The 17752-nt window shown below is 42.7% G+C and overlaps 1 protein-coding gene across 1 annotated transcript in view; it reads left to right on the plus strand.

The window, feature by feature from the left end:
- LOC139658921 (transcription initiation factor TFIID subunit 4-like) overlaps positions 1-17752 on the plus strand; it is a 104719-nt gene that overhangs the window by 5399 nt on the left and 81568 nt on the right. The window contains exons 3-6 of the mRNA XM_071537104.1: positions 12819-12971; positions 14645-14803; positions 15698-15820; positions 16462-16551. Of these exons, the coding sequence (XP_071393205.1) occupies positions 12819-12971; positions 14645-14803; positions 15698-15820; positions 16462-16551 (525 nt within the window). The remainder of the gene's footprint in view (positions 1-12818; positions 12972-14644; positions 14804-15697; positions 15821-16461; positions 16552-17752) is intronic.

A 17752-nucleotide genomic window follows, 5' to 3' on the forward strand; every position in this document is an offset into this window, starting at 1 on the left:
TGTAGTTTTTGTCTGGGTTTTCAAACAAAAAGGTTTTGTCTGATTTTCAGGCACTCTAATGACCACAAAAATGTCTCTGAAATGGGATAATAAAGTGTACCTTGACCTGGATCTTGACCTTGCCAACCAACGTTCTGACGTGAATACCACACCTGTTGAAGATCTGTCCAAACAGTATTCGTATATAATACATTTTTATAAGGCATTAATGTTATATTTGGGCTTCACTATTTCAACTTGGCCTAGCACCTTTGAGAAAAGTAGATGTGCGTAGTTGCGTATCTTATTAAAAAGTAACTACCACATAAACCTTGATCCTTCCATCACACAATTTTAATCTCTCACTGCTATTCTAAAGATTATTTGTGTGACACTTTTGCTTTCATAGATATTATATACACACATACAGTGGAGAGAGACAGGACTGATTAAAGAGAGAGGAGATGACATGTGATAAAGGTCTACAATCAGATTGAAACAGGGGGCCATGAAGGGCTTGTGTTTTTTCAAGTAATGTTACAGTAGTGGCCAGACCCAACTCATATGCCAGCAAAAGAACAATCACCTTGGTTATTATTTTAAAAATTCTGCTATAATGTAGCTATATATTTTTATTATTTTTCGGGATTTTATGTTTCATTGTCTCAATTAAATAAACCAACAGTTCAAAGTTGGTTGGTAGAAGATATACTTCCCCACCACGTTAATACTACCAGTACAGTACTTGGAGCTGACTACAGGCTAGTGTTACATTACTTCTGATTGGTGGAGCTGACTACAGGCTAGTGTTACATTACTTCTGATTGGTGGATCTGACTACAGGCTAGTGTTAAATTACTTCTGATTGGTGGAGCTGACTACAGGCTAGTGTTAAATTACTTCTGATTGGTGGAGCTGACTACAGGCTAGTGTTACATTACTTCTGATTGGTGGAGCTGACTACAGGCTAGTGTTACATTACTTCTGATTGATGGAGCTGACTGCAGGCGAGTGTTACATTACTTCTGATTAGTGGAGCTGACTACAGGCGAATGTTACATTACTTCTGATTGATGGAGCTGACTACAGGCTAGTGTTACATTACTTCTGATTGGTGGAGCTGACTGCAGGCGAATGTTACATTACTTCTGATTGGTGGAGCTGACTACTCTTGATACACACCCTCAACATGCCATCCACTTGGCAGGAATACGCTACAGTCGAATGGCTGCAAGAACATGGGAGTAGTGGCAAAAATTGGCGTCCGTAGCACTGTAGATGCAGTACGATAAACAGTAGCTGCTTATATTTCTTATGTACAGTATATCAGTGGATTTGAACCCAAAGCACACTGAGTACGTGGCACCTTATCCCACTGAGCCACTGGAACGCCCTGAAGCTCTCATCTTTAAAGAGGGAATACCATTGAATCTTTGTACAGACATATGGTTTCCCTATTCCCCAGGGCCACTTCAAAACATGCTTTGTTCCTATAAGTGGAGCCAAATTTAATTTTCCATTTCTTCAATTTGCGATTTGAACAATAGCTTGTCATCATCCTAGGTTACCGAACATTATGGTGTCTAGACAAAAGCATATCAATTTTAGTTAGTGAGCATTATACTGTCCCCGATAGCCAGAAATGAGAGAAAAGAGTTTTATTCTGTTTCGAAACCTGCAATGTCACACTGATGTACAGCTCCATTGGGAATTAATTGGAATAGATTCAAATAGGCAACAGCGAAAGCACACAGGTGGATTTTCTGGGAGCATGGTTACGATGCCAGCAATGCATGATTGCACATCTGCATATGCACTTTGCATTGGACTGAAAAATGGTAAATCTGTGAGTGTGACCTGTTGACAGATTTAGTGCTACAGAATATAACTCTTTTCTCTGTTTTCTGGCTAGTGGTAACTCTTTTTAGCCAGAAGAAACTCTTCAGTAGCATAATGAAGACGCTCTATCTTTAATTATATTATTTTTATACAATGATATTGTATTTTTATTAATATCCTTTATTAACTTGTAACTTGTACTTGTTCAGCAACCTACACCTCTGTTCTTTGCCGCTGCCATGACCTAATTTCCACTCGATGATCAATAAAGTTAATGTTATCTGGTTGGGCAGTTTATAGTACAATGATTTATGATCGCCCGATGGACATCGCTAAGTCACCAACATTCCATCATCGCTCAACTTTGATTTTGGACGCTGTCGTTCATAAAAAGTATAAACACCAGGGGCCCTATCTTACACCCGGCGCAAAGCGCAGCGCAAGTGTCATTGCTAGTTTCCGACCGACGCAGTTGTCATTTTCACGCCCAGCGCCCACGTTGTTTAAGTAGCAAATGTACTTGCGCCCATCTGGGCGTGTTGGTCTTAAAATGAGGCGTGGTCAGGCGCATTGTTGGCGCATTGCTATCTTGAGGCAGCAGAAAGCGATTGCGCCATTGACCAACAAAAACCTCGTCTAAAGTCTGGTATTTCCCTGCTATTTAAAGGGCGCATTATTCAGATAGTAAGATCTCTCTCTCTCTCTCTCTCTCTCTCTCTCTCTCTCACAACGTTACCATGCAAAATAGAAAAATAGGATCATCTACTATGAAAATTTGCAATTTACTTTACTTTCCTGACATGTATTTTGTTGCCAAATTGCCATATGCTTTCACCATTACGCAATGCCAAATGCGCAACGTGCATGTCCCGTTAACCATCATCACACACTGCCAATTGCTAAATACGCAACCTACAACCAAGAAGAACAAAACAGTAAATATGTAAAAAGCACAGCCCAGCAAAAAGTCATGAAAATAAACTGCAAAGGTATCTTACCTTCACCCGACGCACAACATACCCCATGCACACACACATCGCCATCGCGCACGAGCAGATCCGTTTCCTCAGCAGAAAACCGTTCGTTTCTCCAACTTGCCGAATCCGTCATTTAAATAGCAATGCGCCAAGGTGCAAGCGCACCTGGCTCTTAAAGGGAATGGGAGATGGCACTCTGATTGGTTGAGTTCATGTTACGCCAAAAACACACCTATGATTAATTAAGGGACTTAGTACAACCCCTTTGCTCCTTGCGCCTTACTTTGCGCCCACATTGTGCGTCGTTTAACTAGCAATTTGGATTTGGACACGCCCTAAATGCACCTGCGCCATGCGCTTTAGACCATGCGCCATGGATCGTTTAAATAGGGCCCTAGAGCGATTATAGAACGCATCGCAGAGGTTCAGTCATTTGCTCTCAACTAGTTACTTTACTTTGTTACTATAGTTCTAAATAGGAACTAGTTACTTTATTAATTTAGTCTTTATTAAAAGTAACTCAGTCGAATGCTTTCAAGTTACCCGCTTAAAAACTTAACAACTTTTATGTCTTCTGGTGATGTTCTCACTAGTAGGCTATAGAAATCATCACCGAGTACACTGCTGTTATCTACTTATCTGTTATCTACTTAACAAACAGCTTTCATTTATTCGGGGTCAGATGTCTATGGTAAACTAGTATGATCACAGGCATCCTTGATTAATCATGTCTGCTCTAAAAAATAAACAGCGGATAGCACTCACAACACATTGGCTAGTGCTTTCAGTTCTCAGATGTACTGGTAACAATAATGTTCTTACCCTTTTCTTCCATCAGTTCAAAGTAGGCCTAATGCAAATATTCCCAGGTTGTGAAGTTTATTGTTGTGTCCGTGCTGAAAGCGAGTCGGAACCTACAGACTCCACCGCGAGTCAGCCAGCTGCTGCAGTCTGCTTTTAATAACGCCATGTAACGAAATATATTTTCTTAATTGCACTAATTGAAAATGTAACCATTTGAAATGAAAATAATAATAATACAGTTTGTAAACCAGTCTGCAGAATAGCCTAATGTACCTACATGTTATGTAACTGCTTTTGCAATGTTATTTTTCACTCTTTCTTTTTAAATAAGAAGTTTCATTCAAGTAAATCTATTGTCTTTATCCAGGTCTAGATAAATAGCATAAATTGTCTCCTCAGTGTAGGCTACGTTTTATTCTACAGTCTATTACAAAAGTACGGTCTTCCAGAGCTGTTGATTACCGTTTAATTTGAGCTCAGAGAATTAATCGACGTTAGGATAAGAGAGTTCCATAACGTTGTCATGACAACTGAGCCAGCGATGGGGTCAAAGTTCAGTCCAATTTAAGTCTCAGTGATGGGCGCAACGACCATCTCAACGATGACAGATGGCCAAACAACATGTCATTGCGACCGACGATAGAATATGACCATCGCCGGTGGTGGCGATCATAAAGCGCTGTACTATAACCTGCCCTTTCTCTTTCTGATTCAGATGGGTCATCGCCGTGTGAAAATGAAGCTAATTTGGATGGAAAAGCTCAACTTTACATTCTATGAGTCCACAAAGTCATTCTCCCATTAACTGTCAATCGAGTAGCTTCATATTGTTCACCTTGATGACGTCACAGGTTGGAGTTTGATTCAGTGGTTTTCTCATTTTGGGATAGCGTCCACTGTCACCAGTATTGACTGAACTGTTGTAGGCCAGAGGAATGTTCAGTTCAATTCAGTTAAATTCCATGTTAAATTCCATGTTAGATTCAAACTTTATTGTTCTGTAAGGGAAATTTGATTTGGAGGCAGGGTTTGCAGTAAAAACACAATAAATAAAAACACATAACGTAAAAGCTCTATAAAAGCACAACAGATCGCTACAACATACACCATACAGACAAACATCAGTTAATAAGACAAGACAGGGAGTCAAAAGCAATAAAAAGTAACTAATCTGTGCAAAATACAAAGTTCTTATCAGACGATTTCATGTTCACATTAGACAGTGGGGGAATGTTTTTAACTTTAACTTTAACCTTTATTTATCCAGGGAAAATGCTGAGCATGCTTGCTCTTTTTCAGCAAACTTTTCTTCATATTCACACACATTCAAACCTGGGAGCTGACTAATACAACATTATACTGTTTACCAGTGAGCAGCTGTCAGGGGTCAGGGGTTAAGTGCCTTGCTTGTTGAGGGAGGGGAGAGTATGATGCTATGTGAACACTGCACCCCCCCCCCCCCCCACCCCCACCCCAATCACAAATAATGCGATCACAAATAATGTGTGCAGTAGACATTAGATTAGAGTCAACATTACAGCTGATCATTCTAAGTTGAGACCAAAGAGGCCTTTATTGAGGTAACCTATTTTACTGAGGACTAATTCTCCTAAATGCTCAATTCAATTAAAAAACATTACTGCAAGGGAAATGTGGTTTGCAGACAGGGTTTACAATAAAAAAAAAACACATAATAACAAAGAAGATAAACACAATAAAAAACATAACATAAAAAACAGTAAAAGCACATAATACACAAATTACATTTACAGTAAAATGTCAGACCAGACATAAGACGAGACAGAGAATAATTTGTTCGATATAGTGCAATAAAAATTCAATTAAATTCAATTCAGTTTAATGACCACACAGCCAGGCTGGTGGAATCTGTTATTGGTACAGTGTGTAGCAGCTCAGCTCTAACATTGAACAACAACATAAGACCAACTTCAGAAACATATAAAGTTCTTGTACAAGCTGCCACATCATTTCATGTGCAAATTAAGCAATTTTATTGCAGTGGGGATAAATGAGCCCCCGGCACTCTAAAGAGGCGCCAGCAGCTGAGACAACAAGAAACCTCACTCACAGTGTAGAGGGGCAGTCTAAGACATACAAATCACTCTACATATAGAAATTCAATATTCTGTACAGTAGCTGTTTGTGTTTGAGCAGAGTGGCATGGAGCTGCAGCTGTAGAGGGAAGTGTAGTGATTAACTAGTACACACTAGTATTAGTAGTCTTGTGTACCATGAGGAAGTTGCACTGAATAGAATGAGATGCGTGGAGTAAATTATGAGAGTTGGAGAAGTTGTGGCTGAACCTGAACCCGGGTCCTTGTTGCTGTGAGGCGACAGTGAGCCACCAAGCCGCCCCAAGTCAGTTCAGTTCCATTCGGTTTAAACTTTATTGTCCCAGAAGCAACATTTGGTTTGCAGACAGGGTTTACAATAGAAACACACAGGAAAATGCATAACAATCACACAGTAAAAACGAAATAAAATTATGCAAAATGCAATAAAAACCACATAACATGAAAAACACAATACAAGTGTACAACAAATCACAACAAAATGTAGTAGGCTAATCAGTGCAAATCCAAAGTTCTTAGACAGGGATATGATACTACATCTTTTCATGTTCAAATTAAGACATGTAATTGCAGTGGGAATGAATGAGTCCCTGGTTCTTTGACTCTTTAGGCTCTCCAGGGGGCATCAGCCTCAAACTATCCTCCAAGGGAGCGACCGGGGCAGCGGAGAATGACTTGCAGTTCGCCTGTGACAAAAGAGACACATTTACTGCACCGGTCTCTTCTGCTCCTCCTTTTAATTTCTGCCAACATTAATGGCTTTCATATATTTGATTCCATCACTCCTTCCCAACCTGTGATAAGATAGGAGTGACAGGTGACCTTTGTCAGAACTAATCTGACTGATTAAATTGGTGAAACTTTGATCTAATCATCTGTGGCCTCATACAGTGGATTTTGGATGGGCACCGCCTCATTATGTGAATCGCCCAGTTCTAGACCCTAATTGAGATGTGATGAATATGTTTTTCTGTGTAATTGCGCTATAATGAATGAATTTCTTGATTATTTTACCTATAGATTAAACTGTGATTAATAGCTGAATTAATGTCTCAGGGCTCCTTAATGACTCCACAGGGTCCTCTCCTCTCAAAATTTAACGAGCTGCTGAATAATTGATTGGAATTTGCTTATTATCACCTGTGGATACATCATTCATTTAAAAACTGGGGCTCATGCTAGTGGATCCATAACTTTGGAACTTGTGTTTAATTGCTTTTCATAATGAGGTTACTGGATAGTTCAGGCCTCACAGTGTCTCTGTAAATCAAGCAGGACAGCTGAAATAGCGCCGGCGTTACAGCGACAGCACAGCACTATTAAACCTGCCAGATGTGTGAAGCTAAATATTTCTTTTTTTGGTTGGGGATTCCCATATTGAACTCAGAAAATCCCTATGGTACCGCCTCTGAAATATACAAAAGTTTTTTTTATTCATGTTGTCTTGATATTTAAGGTATAGGCCTAAAGTAATGCTGTACAATATTAACAGAAAAAAACATTCTGCATTTTGTTTTTGCTGAATATTGTGATTGCAATATGAATTCTGATGCATGTGGACACAGTTTTTTGTACATACAACGTTTTCAGCATGTAAAAAACTTGTGTGTGTGTGTGTATGTTTGTGTGCGTGTGTGGTGGATTCTAAGGCCTTGGATTTTCTTAGTTTGATTAAAACGAAAGATCTCTGACATACAACTTAATTTGTAGGTAAGGGATTCAGCACCGATGTGATATATGATCCATCTGATTTCTTTGAAGCACCCACTTCTGACCTAAAAGGCAAATAGGTAGAACTATGACAGAAGTGGCAAAAAAACAGTTTTATTAGCTTTAATTAGATTTGTTTCAACCTGTTTGTTTGCATCAGGACAATTCAGATAATATCTGGTATGTTGTCAATCACAGAAAAGTATACTAAATATTATTATTATTATTATTATTATTGATTACATTTATATAGCGCTTTTCTAGGTACTCGAAGCGCTTCACATATGGGGGGGGGGGGGGGGACTCAACTCATCCACTACCGAAGTGTAGCACCCACCTGGGTGTCTAAAGTCTAAATAGACTTTCAGATACTTCCCTGTGATCTCCTAAACCTTCTGGTAGACATTGTGTCCTGTGTGGCACACACCACCCATCTTGTTCTCCAAGTAGGTTAAGGAAGAATTATTTGCAAATACTTTAGGTCTGTTTCAAATGTATAAACGCCGTTCTGACCCCGTGCTCTTGGCCCTGCCATGGAAAAGGGGATACTCAAGGCCTTTGGCACCAGTTAATCATATCACTAACTGCAAGGACAAAAGACTAACACTAGAGGGCAGCATTCCATAGTCTTTAACAATTCAGCTCGAGTAGGAGTTGTTCTTATTTATTAAATGTTTTACCTCTGTTCCGTGTTTCTGCTTCTACTGTTACTCCTAAATTATACTTTTTCATAGGACATATGTTTCACTTTATTTTATACTTTATTTTATAGGGCAGTTAAATCAGTATCTGTGAATGTGACAAAGAATAGACATGAATAGGAAAAGAGGAGTTTGTTTGAACTTTTTAGTTTAAAATAATTTCATATAGTAATAGTACTATCAGAATCTGGCAAAGTGCAATAAATATCCAGGAATATGTGGAATCTTGGTGACAGCGATGCATCGACATTTCGACAATTTACCTGCTGAATTTCAAAGTAGATATTACATACCATCATGGTACAAGGAGAGCAGGACCTCACATACAGTGCAAAGGGATATCTAAGACATACTATGGAGTATATTACATAACATAACAGCAGTACAAACAGTATATACATTCAACATTGTATAGTTGTGTGTGTTGGAGCAGTGTGGTGTACAGTTTGTGGCTTTATCCCCAGGCTACTTCATCTTGGCTACTGCAACCATCACCTTAAACGCCTTTTTCCTTTTTCCATTTCACCATGGAGCTCTACATTGTGTGTGTGTGTGTGTGTGTGTGTGTGTGTGTGTGTGTGTGGAGGGGTTATCTGGTACTTTATCTGTTATCTGTCTGCACTGTTGCATCACCGAAGTACCCATAATCATAGTGAAGAACACCCTCTCGGGTAGTGCTGCTATAATACAGACTGAACCGTCAGAGGGCACAGCATAGCATCACACGTTTCAAAGCTTGAGAGATTCAGTGGTTTCCCTCTTTAAAGGAAAACTCCACCCTCAGATACTCTTACACTCTTATATGTCATCAATCTGTGATGTTCAATGCATTCCAGGAGTTATTTTGTGAAGTGTTGTAATTTACCTTTAATTTACCTGTAATTTACCCTCAGCTTGCCACATCTAGCATCATTTAGTGATTTCCTACATTTCCCAGAATGCCTTTCGATACTCCCCAGAGAATGACCGTAAACTTGTTGCATTCAGCTGTGGGTTGTACGTGTCGGTGGAAAGAGCAATAGCGACAGTGATAGTAAGAGCAAGAGAGCGAGAGTTCTTCCAGTGGATAAAAAGTCGAGCCCCTTATTCAAAACACAACATGTCTTGTGGCTGCAATGCATTCTGGTCTATCAAGGCTACTGTCAATGGACAAATTGGTATCTCTGCCTTTTCTTCGATGGATTTCTCCCTGTATGATTGGTGCAAAATGGTCTAGAAAGAAGCTCTTGCATCTTTGATTCTGAGGGACAGACACCAAAACCAGAAATTTACTATTTATGTTATCGGTAGGTGTTTTAGGTCAAATCATAAGTAGTTTACCGTCCCTTCAGGTGAACGATACACCAGGTCAAGGGAAGGTATACAGAGAGATCCTGTAGGCTAAATACTGCATTTCATCAGAAACACATAGCCGCAAATTATTTTCCCCTCCGTTTGTCTGATGATACATTATAGGATTGGATGTAGTCAAAATAAATCATATTCCAGTCCTTCTTAGGTGTATACATCTGTGTTTAAATGTGCCGCAGGGCCATCAGATAACATCTCAAAATCTAAAGGCAGAATGACTTTAATAGTTGATGCCTACATGTACAAAATGATTGCAGGCATGAATGTAAAGCATGTTGTCCATTATTAATTAATTTCTTGCTTACAAAATAATTACATTTTTACTGGTAGAATCATCTGTGTTTTTGAAATATTGACGGATGATTTCAGGTAGCAACATTACTCCAAAATATATAGAGTTTAGGAGTGAACGTTCTTCGAATGTAACAGGAAACTGTCTTGGTGGTATTGATGCATTCAGAAGATAATGCCAGGTGTAAAAGCCACTGGCTTCACGTGGCCGTTATTTAACAAAAAACAACTTCTTGCCTCTGCGTTCGTAGCCAGTCATGCATCCTGCATCCAGCCTGATATGAACTCTGCTATAAAGAGAGTTACAGATCGTCATCGCCTCTCACAGTCACGCTGATGACAAATTAGCGGGCCGCGGCGTTGCCATCTCGACAGGAAAAGCAGAAGCAGTGGAAATGAAAGGGAATGGTGTTTATTCCCAGAGCTCAACCCCTCTGTCGGCCTGTCACTCTTCCCATGACCCTGAGGGGAGAAACGGAAGGCATCCTGAGCTTCCTTCCTTCCATACCTGTTAAATCATTCATCATCCAACTGCCTGATTATTTTAAAAAGCTAACAAGGCTTTGGTTCTTGTGTGTGTGTGTGTGTGACAGAGAGAGAGAGGCATAGCGAAGGCATAGCTTACGGTGTGATGCGCCCCGCGGCTCCCCTACCCCCCTACCCACTACTCCCCCCCCCCGCCTCCTCCTCGACGCAACATTCTTTTGGAGCCCGCAAAACTTTGAGTAGAGGAGAGACTCCCTCCTCCTCGTCCTCCTCCTATTCCTTCTTCTTCTCCTGTACTCTCTACTCTTTGCCTTTATCCTCCTGTCCTTGGCAGGGTTGAGTGTGTGTGTGTGTGTCTGAATGTTCTCGCGTGCAAGAATATGTGTCTGTGCACCTTGTGCACTTGAATGTGTGTGTGTGTGTGGCTGCATGCCTGTGTGCCTGATCTATCTCTGTGCTCTGTGTGTGTGTGTGTGTGTGTGTGTGTGTGTGTTTGGCTTGTATGAGTGCTTTTGTCTGTGTGTGAATGGAAGGCTGAGAGCCAGAGGTCGGGACAGAGGCCTTCCCGGGTTCTCTTGGCTGGCAGACAGGACAGTAACCAGGCAGTGTGTGTGTGTCTGTGCGTGTAGGTGTGTGTGTGTGTGTGTACGTGTGTGTGTGTGTGTGTGTGTGGGTGTGGTTTTGTGGAAGCTGGCATTCACCTCCCAGCCCTCCCATTTGCACTCTTACTTATAATGTCCTAATAAACAAACTTATTAGAAATGTCAGCATCCACCTGTACATTTTTTTTTTTTTTTTTTTTTTTTTTTTGCTGTAACTCTGTGGTTGCATCTTTTTCTTACTGTCTGGTCCACCCTATTTTTTATTACCTAGTGTTTATGAGCAGTGCACTATCATGCACTGCTCATGATGTCTTAAATCAGCCTAAGAACCTGCAGTATGCCCACACTGCATAAGGCACTGAACTTGTCCCATGCATTTCCATGTCGTTCCAATGCACTGCTGGACTTTCACTTAAAGCTGCAGCCTACAGCATGTCATGCTGTCTGAATGCACATAGGGATAGAATGCCTTTTAGAGTGATATGACCAGTCTAATCTCTCTTGTGTATGTCACACTTTGTCTGTTTGCACTGAATGTGAGGCCTTTTTGTCCCTGTATCATGTGTCAATATACAGTATGTACTTATGTCACTATGTGAGATGTCGATCTGTTCTTGCATCAGTATCACCAAGGCACATTCCTTCACTTTCATGGTACTGAGTGGTGAACTGACTCTGATCCCAGCTGATCCCAGATTTGAACCGGCAGTCATAAGTCCACTATGTGTTTTGTTCATTTTCCCATGCATCAATTCATTGCCCATACAAATTGCCATCAACAACACAGTAGAAGTAAATGAGACTCTCCTGGATAAAGTGTAAAATAAAATCTCATTGGAGCAGCAGAATGTTGCAGTAGTGGCCAGACCCAGCATACACACAATAATGCAAATCTTTGGTCAGTAAAAGCATGAAATAAGGAGTTAATCAGCTCCAGTGCTTCAATACATGCTGTTGACCCTGTTTGCACTTAATAACCCCAAACCGCAATACCCGCTCTCACCCAACCCCCCTTTCCTGTAACATCCAAGTCAGGTTTCTGCATAGACGCTCACCCTAAATAGCACAAGTGGTTTTTCCTGGCTTGACTTTGACGGTGCAGATGGCGTTATATGTTAATTTGCATATTAGTCACATCAGCTGTACCAACCAGTTTGCGGCCTTCATCAAAGTAAATTTCCCTGTCAGTTTTTTTTGTCATTTTTAAGACTTTTTCAGGACCCACAGACACCATTTTTTCCCCCATTGTCCTGAAACGCAGCTAGATTTGTCACTAGTCACTTTTGAGAAATAAAATCACGGTCAGAAAAGTTGTGAAATCTAGCGACAAAGTTGGCTACAGTTTTTTACCAGTCAGACATCTGCTGTGTTATTAACCCCAAACCTCTGCTGGTGCATTGTGCCAAAAGTCAAATGATTCAACGTGATTTTTTCCCAGTTTGTTTTTCAGTTCCTCGCCCTTTCTCAACTGAAAAAATTCCCTATTCAGCAGAAACCCTGCTACATTAGATCCTGTGTATTGGTAAATGTCACTGATATTATTGGCATGTTGACACACACAGCTCCCTCCTGACATCAGAGCCCCGCAGTCTGACACCGTGACCGACCGCTAACTGACCAAACATGCTTGTCTCTGTTTCACTCTCCGCCTCCACCGATAGGCTGCCACCTTGCTTCCTCACAACCTTTTCTCATCTGTCTGCAAGGGACGCCACTGCTCTTTTCTTCCCCTCTCTCTCTCTCTCTCTCTCTCTTTCTCCCTCCTTTCCTCTGTCTCCCACCCGCCTCCTCCTTGCTCTGTCCTTCACCTCCGAAACTGACACCGTCTCACTTTTCCTTTTTTTTTTCTTTTTAATCTGTGGTGTGACGCTGTCTTCATTTATCTCAGCTCTGTTTCCCCTTCCTCACCCTCTTTCTTTATCTCTATACTCCCTCCCCCCATCCCCCTCTTTTTCTCCTCTCTCTCTCTCTGTCTCTCTCCTGCAGTCTCCTGTGACCTGTCAGACCGCCCGGCAGTGTCCTTTGACCCCGGCCAAGATGGTACCATCTCCTTCACCCACTCCTTCCAGCCCTGCCCTCCAGACCTCCGCCTTTTCCTCCTCCTCTTCCTCCTCCTCCTCGTCCTCTGCACTCCGCCCTGTGAGATAACCCTCCTTACGCCCCCATCTTTCAGTCCTCTGCCTCACGTTTCCTCCCTTTAGCGTCCCCCTCCAGTGACCCCATCAAAAAATATCAACATTTTTGTGTCCAGAAATAGTGTAGTGAGGCAGTGGCAGTCTAGAGGTGAGGCAAGTGGGAACCGGCTGGGTGGGGTTAAAACGAATGAGAAACGCTCTACTCTTCAACAACTACTGTCGAGGTTCCCTTGAGCAAGGCTCTTAACCCTTATTTGCCCAGTGTCCAACAGTAGAAGACTGTGGTTGCACTGGGCAACTGCCACTTCCAGATGTGACTTATTGTCTTATTGTGAAGCAAGAGTATTGCTGAAAAAGAGAATACATGTTCAGGTACCTTTCCCTGGAGAAATGAAAGTTATAACATGTGTAGTGGTTCGGACTCCTGACTTTCTATCCCTCTCAGTATTCTTGCTGACTTAAGAGAGAAAAAAATCCTGTATTGCCTTCTCCCCTTTTCAAAATGTAGCATTCATTTGAGGAGTTTCATTCCAAAATTAGATATCCACCAGATGAAAAATGTGACACCTACTCTCACAAAATGATTGCTGGCATGAAAGTAAAACACCCTGCATTCATGTGCTGTTGGATATATCTGGAAAGCAAATGTCATGCTTGGAAATTTCACATGAACACAAGTCGGATGATGAAGTCGGATAGCCAGAGAAGATTTCAGCATGGCGGGAAAATCAAGTTTTGTGTCAGCTAATAAATGCTAATATACACATGCACCTTTATTACATGTTTGTAGATAGCCAGGCTAACTATCTTAACTAACATCTGTTTATGTTTATTATATTATTAACTATCCTGATCCCTGTATTTACAAAGTAGTTATTTCAGAGCTTGTACTGATTTATGTTTTTTTAAAGATAGACCAATGAACATCAGGTAACTTACATTTTTGCAAAACAGATATATAGCATGAATGAAGCCATTCATTTTAAACATTACCTTGCAAGCAAATTATATGTTTCCAGGGTAAAATGGGAGTAATAACTGATTCCCACCAATTGAAACAGTGTAGCTGCTGTGTATTGCTTCCCTGGCTGCACCCCGTAACCTCATTTAACCTCATTTACCTCATTTATTGTGGCTGGTGGAGATAATTGCCTATCACTTTTTGAGTTTTTGAGGAGCCCCCTTTTCTGAGGAGCAAAGTGAGTTGAAAGGGGTCTCTGGAGGAGAGCTTTAGAGAAACTAGATAGCCAGGCTAAGTTTTGTCCAAGCTACTTCTTCACAGAAAGTTGGAGAAGCCAATGGTAGCTAATGTTTGGAAGGTGAGCAGGTCGAAATCCCTAACTAGTTACAAATCTTGATATGATGAATGAAGTGAAGCTGAAGGAATGAACTGTCACGAGCGCAGGCCAGTTTTTGAAAAATATTTGCAGGTTTCCCTCATCAGGTGGGTGCCTGTTAAGGAAAGCTCTGATGCCCTCCCGCCTCTCCCGGCCCCCGGCCCTCCACCCCCCCCCCCCCCCCCTCCTCCTCCTCCTCGTCTGTTAAGCGATGTCCACAGAAGTCAGGACACCCGATGTGACAGGAGCGCCGCGGCGCCTGCCTCCTGTTCTCCGTGGCCTTGCTGCGAGCGGGGCGTCACGTCCTGTTTATCTCTCTGTCTCTTCCTTGCTCTTCCAGAAGGGCCCCGTGGCGCCGGCCGTGGCCGTGACGGCTCCGCAGCAGGCCCCCGTGGTTATGGCCCCCCAGGCCCAGGCCCAGGCCCCGGCCGCCTCCCAGCCAGCGCAGCCCCCGCAGACGGGCATCGCCGCGGCCCCCGGAGCTCCTGTCGTCTCCCAGGTCCGTTCTCTCTGCCGGGCCCCTCACCACCCCCCTCACCCGCCCCCACCCCTCCATCCCCAAGGGTGCAGGCACTGTCACAGCTTCCAGCAGGCTGGCTGTGTCACCAGCGCAGCCCCGGACCCACAGTCTCACCGCCTCACACAGCTGGGCATGGACAAAGAGTCTCACACATGCCCACACACACATGTGCACACACATACACCCAAGGACATACAGATAAGCACATATACCAGCACAGGCCCACTGTGCACTGATGCACGCACACATGTATGCACACACATGTACATACACACACACACACACACACACATATATACAGATACAGTCCTAGATACAGGTGCAGGCTCGCACATATAATATTACACACACACACACACACACACACACACACACACACACACACACACACTCACATCTCCAAATATCCAGGCCAGAGAGCCCTCATAAGAGCCACAGCTCGTTGCCAGTGGCATTTTGGGTGGACAGGTGCCATGTCTCATTTGGCTACAAAGATGATTGGGCAGCATGCTAAGTATGCAGTAAGCACTGATTTTTGACTGATGCTTGTCACCCTCCTCATCAGCACAAGAGGCGATTCTCTACTATCCTTGTTGATTAAGCATTAGAAAAATGAATTGGCTCACAAATACAAGGCCAAAGACAAAGCCCCCTTTCCTCTAGCATCCAAGCCTGGTCCCCACATACACACTCACCCTAGTTTAATAGCACAAGGGATACGTACATCAAACCCTTTGCATTGATAAATGTCTGATTTGTTTTGTAAATAAGATGCTTGATTCTAAAGACTTCTGAAACACATGCAAATATTTATCAGCCATTTTTTTGTTTTGCACAGAAGGTCAATGTGTTGTTTTCTGTGTCCTGTGGCAGGAAATGCAGGAGAACGTGAAGAAGTGTAAAAACTTCCTGGCCACGCTGATCAAGCTGGCCTCCCACAATTCTCCCTCCCCCGAGACTTCCAAGAACGTCAAGGCCCTGGTGCAGGATCTGCTGGTGAGCTTCTTCTCATGGAGACACTGACACTGGTTCCAGTCCAGATCATATTCACTCAATTTCCTTAGTGCAAATTTCTACAAAGAAGAAGAAGATTCATATTGAAAGAATCAGCCTTTTTAAGCTTTTCACTACCTTTTGAAGCCCTAAAATTGATATATCAAAAACTGGTACGGTACTGAGGCCTACACAGACCCCTTATGAATCTGATTGACTGCAATGGCAGTGTCTCTTCATTTATTATTTTTCATAAGTGTTACTTAACCCTTTTATCACAATACGTTTGGTATTTTGAGAATGACTCTAGAGAGAGCTTAAGTTCATCAAAGTTGGCACTTTTATGTTGCTGTGTCGTATATTTTTCACCTGTAGATGGCAGCGTGAAACTCTTTCCAAAACCCTTCTTGCTCTATTGTGAATTTGCATCTTACTCTGAGTTATTAATGAGCTGTACCCCGGGGGGGTGGAGGTGGGGGTGGGAGTTGGTCGGTTGGTGGATGTTGAATTTTAAATCAATATCATCAGCTCCGGTGGTGGGCTTTCATCATGTTGTGCTCATGTCACCGCAGCACGCCTCACTCATCATCTGCCATCTCTTGTAAAGTCTTGTTATTCATCGAGCTTCGCCCTTCACCTCCCAGGATGCCAAGATCGAGCCGGAGGAGTTCACCAGCCGGCTGCAGTCTGAACTCAAGTCATCTCCCCAGCCTTACCTGGTGCCCTTCCTCAAGGTGGGTTACTGCCTCCTAAACTGGCCCTTCACTCGCCTCTAAACCTCTTTCTAAGCTTCTCCCCAGCCTGGTTCCATCAACCACAAACTGCCCCTGTATGGGGTTCCCTGAACTGGGCCCCTTAATGTTGCACCTAAACTGCTCTCTAAACTCTTTAGAGGACCCTAAACTGGCTCCCTAAATTAGTCCTCCTAAATTGGCCTTAAACTCCCAAAACTGGTCCCCTTAACCTGTCTCCTAAACTTGTCCTCTAAACTGGGCCCCTTAACTGCTTGCTAAATTGACCCCTAAATTGTTTTCCTGAACTGCTCCCTAACCCGCCCCCTCAACCTATCCCCTAACCTGGCTCCCTAAGCTGCCCCTCTTAAGTCGTCTCCTAAACTGACCCCCTGAAGTAGTCCCTTCCCTGGCAGCAGGGCCAGTGAGGGCTCGGCCTGCCAGTAGGATGATGTGACACACACACACACACACACACACAAACTCCCCTCTGGCCTGACTTCTGACTGTGTGTGACAGTGGCCCCCGCAGCCGTCCCTGCCAGTAGCCAGCAGGTTTCTCCAGCCAACCGTGATGAGCGTCACATCAAGGCACCCGGCCGCCCAACCCGGCCACAAACACACGTTGTCATGCGATGTTAGGTCGCTTACGTCAAAAAATCTGCCTGAAATAGTCGCTATGGAGCAACATTAGTTCCTCAGGTCTGCTGCGACAGTGGGTTATCAGTAATGGCTAATGGCGGAGGACGTATCATGTATGGCACACGTATCAAATATAGATTCACTGTTCTCAATTAAATGTCAGTTAAGATCAAATGCTTATTTACAACGTGCAACGGAAATCCATGCGTTGTTTTGCAAGAACTGCAACTTGTAACCATCTCTTTGCGAAAACAGTATGTTCATTTGCTCTTCAAAGTGACCACAGCAACAGCATTTTTTTTTTCCTCCATTATTTCAACAAGTAAACATGGGAAATTATATTTTAACAAATTGACCTGCAGCACCATAGAATGCCAGGCATGTCTCTAGGACTAACTGGTATCTCCCAAATGTGTTTAGGAATATGCATGAAACATATTGCTTTCATAGCGTCTAACAGCCTGGCACAAAGAGACAAATGTTGCAGAATTACGTTGTTTACTTTGGATCATTCGTTTCTGCCTCTGTCCTTGCCATGTGTAACTGCATGCATGTCTGTATGG

Source organism: Centroberyx affinis, unplaced genomic scaffold (assembly GCF_046629955.1).
Source record: "Centroberyx affinis isolate AG114_WGS23_722 - 3 ecotype Tasmania unplaced genomic scaffold, CSIRO-AGI_Caff_v1 ptg002982l_1, whole genome shotgun sequence".
In the NCBI taxonomy this organism is placed as follows: Eukaryota; Metazoa; Chordata; class Actinopteri; order Beryciformes; family Berycidae; genus Centroberyx; species Centroberyx affinis.